This window comes from Triticum aestivum, chromosome 1A (genome assembly GCF_018294505.1).
Source record: "Triticum aestivum cultivar Chinese Spring chromosome 1A, IWGSC CS RefSeq v2.1, whole genome shotgun sequence".
Lineage (NCBI taxonomy): Eukaryota > Viridiplantae > Streptophyta > Magnoliopsida > Poales > Poaceae > Triticum > Triticum aestivum.
In genome coordinates, this window is record NC_057794.1 from 407,319,865 (window position 1) to 407,325,216 (window position 5,352).

Consider the following 5,352-nt stretch of genomic DNA (forward strand, 5'->3'; position numbering starts at 1 on the left):
TTTCGTGCAATGAGTACCTCCCGCCTCAACCTCATTGAGTCACAATGGTTCCAACATTGCCGTGGGGTGCGTGAGGATTGTGTTTCTTCAAATCTGATTAGTCAGATTATAGGGCGAAGGGGTGTCAACCACGGTGCTTCCGCCTCGGTTCACCGTGGTGCACGTGCCATCGTCAGTATGAGTTCTTAATTTCCAACTTTTTTTCTTTTTGGACATTTGCAATGAGTCTTTTGCATTTAAAGATTCCCACCCCTCCCCCACCTAAAAATACTAATAGAACGCCCGTGCATTGCTAGGGGCTATAATACATATAAATGAAATAAATGATTAGAGTCGTCTCTAAGGTCAAAGCTCATTTCTCTCCATACGTACGGTGAGTTCAGACATCAAAGGGGCGCCCAGCAGGCGCCCCAAAATTCAACTGCCTGGACAGTCCGGACTTTCCCTAATCCAGACCATATGTGGGAAAGAAATGTGTTTGTCTGGACTATCCCTCATGTTATCTCCAATATACGGTCCAAACACAAACCCCCCATATACTATTATCTGCAGGAAAGCAACCGCAGCGGTGGTAAACAGGAGGTGGGGTAACGCCCAACCCGGTCGCTCCCGCGGGCGGCCAGGGGGGCGAAAACCTTGCCGCCGCCAGCGCAGATCCACCGGTCAGCTTCCCCTCGCCGCCGCCGGCAGACGTCGCCGGGCAAAGCCTGCGCGGCTCGGCGGCGGCGGGGCACTCCCTCCTCCCGTCTGAGCTCCAGCAGCGCGGGATGCCCATCTCGGCGGGATCCAGGGCGCAGCTCCCGCGCCGGTGCGCGCACGGGCTGGGGCGGCCGCGTTCGAGCGCGGGGAGGCGCGCGTAGGGCGGCGAAGCTTGGCTGTGCCGGCGAGGCTACGGATCTGGCGGCTCGGGGAAGGGCGCGGATCTGGCGAGTTGGGCGCGATGGCGGAGCTCCTCGGCTGTGCGGCGCGGGCAGTGAGGCAGGGATGGCTGCGGCCTGGGCCATGCGGTGGCCGTGCGGGTCGCAGGCGCACCGCACCAGGGCAGGCTCCTGCTGGATCTGAAGAGGGCCGCCGTCTCTTGCTTGGTGCTGCGGCAGAGGAGATGGGTCAGGCGGGAGCCAGCTTCTCGGCGGCGCGTGGGCTGTAGTCGGCTCTGTGCACCGGCTGCAGTCGACTAGTTGGGCTCCAAGGATGGTGCGAAGCAGATCGGGCCCCAGCGCCCTGTTCTGTGAGGAGGCCGTGACGACCGTCGGGCGCATGGGGCCGGCGGCTCTATCCGGCAAGGACCGGCGGCAGCAATGAAGACCTGGACCCCGGCGTCCAGTTCTGAAGGTGGTTGCGGAGGACGTTGGGCGCGTGGGGCCGGCGGTCGCCGGCCGTGTGTCTGCAGTGGTGGTCTGGCTCGGGTTGGTGGTCGGAGGTGCAGCGCCGGGTGAAGACTTTGCTGCCGGCTCTTGAGCTGGGGAAGGCGACGGCGACGCCTGCGGGCGCCGCTTCCTTCTTGAAGGCGTCGCTGAGGCGTTCCTGCTCACTCCACTACGCAAGGATGCTCGGGGGAAACCCTTGATCCCCTAGGATCAGACGATGATGGCGGCGTGCGTCGCACCTCTTGGGGCATCGTTCCAGGAGCTCCTTACCGTCCAGAGGGACCAGTGATAGGTGGGGGAGGTTGTGCTGCTCGGTCGTGTCCATACGGCAATGGAGCAGTCTGGCTTCTGTGGCAACGATAACGGCGGTGAGCATTGTCGGAGGCGTGGCATTGGTCATGGTAGTCGGCTCTTCTCCGGCGTGTCCGTGAGACTACCTCGGCTGCTTGTTTCTGTGAAGTCGAAGCTGCGGTGCGGGGCACCGGTGGTGTACGATGACGAGCGACAAGTGGTCCGTTCGGTGATCTTCCGTGACGCCAACATTGCTTTGCTCTCTGTAGTTCTCCGCAGGAGTCGGAGCTGCGTTGTCTTGCTGTGGGTGGATGGCGTTCCGCCGTGTAAGGGTAGTGTTGTTCGGTGGCCAATAGGGTTGTCGTTTTTCTTTTCTCATTGATCTTCGGATCCTCCCCATGTTGTTCTTCCGCTGCTTTCTGCTTAATCTAATTGAAGCCAGCAATTTGCTGAATCTTTCAAAAAAAAACACAAACCCCACCCCACGGCGCACCCTTCCCTTTTCCTGCCGGATCCCATCCCCCTACCGCTCGGTTTCCACCGTAGCAGGACATTTCTCGCTGGAACCCTCTTCTTAAATCTAGATAACGCCCACCCCACCTTTACCACATGGCGCCCTCCTTCCATCTCACCATACTCCCCATGAACCGCCAAGGAGGAGTCCTCCACCACCGCCCCGCTCTCCACCCTGATCACTCCTACTGTGTTCGTGCCGATCCACCATTGCCATCAAGAGGGAGGAGGCGTGCACCGCCCATGATGCCCCCCGGGCCAAGAAGGAAGATCCGATGTCTTCTGAGCCAATGCCACGTTGTACCATACAGTTGAATATCGTGCATTACCACGGAACAAAAAATATGATGTCATTGTTGGGAATGCAATTGATACGCTATCATGTTCATTATTAACTCTTGAAGCAACCAACCAATGATGACATATAGTGCGTTGAAACAAGAAGATAAATATTTCAATGGTTCAACATAATAGTGTGCCACATATTCTTTTAGAATCCTAAGCCCTCGGTCTTCTTTTCTGCTTTGTGCAGCCGACATTTCAATCCAATTCCCTACATACACTTAATTTAGTGTACACTTATAGATACAATAATAGTTTGAAGTATTTTGAGGAAGTAAAGAACAACATTTTAGCAGCAACAAAATCTCTTGGTCCTAATCAGAAACCATTCATCACTGTAATTATTTACCCAATTATCTTTGCACTGGTGTTGGTGCTTAGATTGATTTTCTATGTTGACCGTGAATATGACATGAATAATCATATATTTTCTGAACCACACAATACCAACATGTATGATCGTGTATACCAATAAGGACTCATGACAACAAGCGCCAACCATGACACGCACTATCATTATCGAATTCATCTTATCGTTTTCTGCATTTCAAGAGGGGAACAATTTAGACATGGAATGGAAAACTTAAGCAGAATAAGTTTTTAGCAATTCTCTTCACCTGCAGAATAACTCGGTTGTTATTTCTTGCCGTGCATAGTACACGTCATAAATTTGTCGTCATATAGAAATACTCCCTCTATTCCCTTTTACATGCCAGCCTCGTTTTGTGTTATTTAACTTTCTCACTATTTTTTGTTGTACCATGGGAAACTTCGCTGAAATACTAATCCGGTGATACATTTTTTGTGAAATATAACCCATGTTTAGTTGGTAAAACATCATTTTTGGAAAGTGTGTGCGCCATGTATTTGGGGCGGAGAAGCCATGGGGTGCGTGCGGATTGTGCTTCTTCAGATCACATCGGTCGGATTATGGGGCGAAGGGGTGTCAACCATGGTGCTTCCGCCTCGGTTCACCGTGGTGCACGTGCCATCGTCAGTATGCGTTCTTAATTTCCAACATTTTTTTTCTTTTGGGACATTTGCAATGAGTTTTTTTGCATTTAAAGATTCCCACCCCTCCCCCGCCTAAAAATATCTAGCGAAAACTGATCACCGATTTTGCTTGCGGGCGCGCACAGCTGGAGCGTGGAGTGCCGCTCCATCCAAAGACCACCGATCGGACACCCGGCTTTCCGCGCGAGCGCATGCATCAGCAGATAGGCTGACGCGCGCACACACACAATGGAACACAGCAGCTTGTAATATATCTATCCAACCTCTCGTACACGCACCTACTGATATACGCCTCGTTCGAGAGCCCGAAGCTAGCTATAGCTTCGCCCGAATCGAACATGGGAGAACACCACCTCCCGCCGGAGCCAGCCGACCACCACAAAGGCGGGAAGGCCATCCACGCCGATGACCTGAAGCCCGCCCGCGGCCGCCGCTACAGCTACTACGGCAGCACGGGCTCCCGCGGGGCCCTGAGCACCATCTGCTCCGTCCTTCTGCTTCTAATCCTCCTCGCCGGCGTCATCGCGCTCGTGCTCTACCTCGTGTACCGCCCCAACAGCCCGGCCTTCACCGTCACCAACATCGCCGTCTACTCGCTCTCCAACGTCACCGGCCCCTCCGCGGGCCTGCCGGCCGCGGGTGCCCGGGCGCCGAACGCCGTGGCGGCGTCGTTCCAGTGCGCCCTCGTCATCCGCAACCCCAGCGGGCGGTCGTCCGCGCGGTACGACCGGCTGACGGCGTACGTGGTGTACCGCGGGGAGGCCATCACGGCGCCGGCGGAGATGCCGCCGCTGGTGCAGGACCCGGACAGCGCGGTGGTGGTGGCGCCCGTGATCGGGGGCGGCGGGGCGGCCCCTGTGCCCGTGTCGCCGGAGACCGCGGCGGCCCTGGCCAACGACGTGTCCTACGGCGTGGTGTCGCTGCGGGTGGTGCTGCTCGGCCGCGTGCGGTTCGTGTCCGGGCCGTTCCGGACCGGGTGGCGCTCCATGTACGCGCGCTGCGACCTGCTCGTCGGCGTCCGGAAGGCCCCGGGCAGCGTCGGCGCCGCCGGTGTCCCCGAGGCGCCGCTGTTCGGTAACCCCTCCTGCAACGTCGATGTGTGATATACCGGCAGCCCCGCCCGCGCCATAATTACATTGCATCGGACAAACACCATGGCCGTGCGTCCGCGTGCTCCCTTCACCCGTCGTGGTTTGTATGCCAAAAAATGTACTCCAATAACATGCAATGTATTTACTTCGTAAAGATCTCAATTCGCCTAGTACTATCAACGACAACGAGCAACCCGCAAAAAAAAAAAAACGACAACGAGCAGGAGCTGTACATCACCTGCAAGCATTTACGAGTTCCAATGGTGGCTGAAACTCATCGGCATCGGCAGTTTGGAGTTTTCTTCTTTCATCGGCGGCAATCATGGCTTCCATTTTGAGCACGACACAAGAGACGCGCGCAACAAATAATTCTTTTTTTTAGGCAAGAGACGCGCAACCGAAGAGCGAGCACCGACTGCGAGAGCCCACGGTGTTCCCCGCAGCCCACAGGCTAAGGAAAAAGGAAAATGGCACCATGCGCTGTGTGGGCATTATTGGATGATGAGCTCGTAGAATATCTTAGCGCATCTCCAGCCGCGCCCTTAAGAAGGCCCCCTAAATATATTTTTGTCCGCCGGCACCAAAAAATTGATCCAGTCACGCTCTCAAAAGCCCAGTTTTCGCCGGCTCGGGTCGAAATTGGCGCTGGCGGACCCAATCCGAACCCGGCGCGCTTGGGGTCGCTCGGGGGCGCCGGGCGAATCATTTTTGACGTGAAGAGCCGCGGGTCCGCC

The 5,352-nt window shown here is 56.1% G+C and overlaps 1 protein-coding gene across 1 annotated transcript; it reads left to right on the forward strand.

Moving 5' to 3' along the window:
* The first annotated feature begins 3,736 nt into the window (after positions 1-3,736).
* LOC123139592 (NDR1/HIN1-like protein 1) lies at positions 3,737-4,780 on the forward strand. The gene has a single exon (XM_044559373.1). The coding sequence runs from the start codon at positions 3,866-3,868 to the stop codon at positions 4,628-4,630; it is 765 nt and encodes a 254-aa protein (XP_044415308.1). The 5' UTR covers positions 3,737-3,865; the 3' UTR covers positions 4,631-4,780.
* The last annotated feature ends 572 nt before the right edge of the window (positions 4,781-5,352 follow it).

Coding starts and splice junctions, on each gene's coding strand:
- LOC123139592 (XM_044559373.1), top strand. CDS start 3,866: ATGGGAGAACACCACCTCCCGCCGGAGCCAGCCGACCACCACAAAGGC.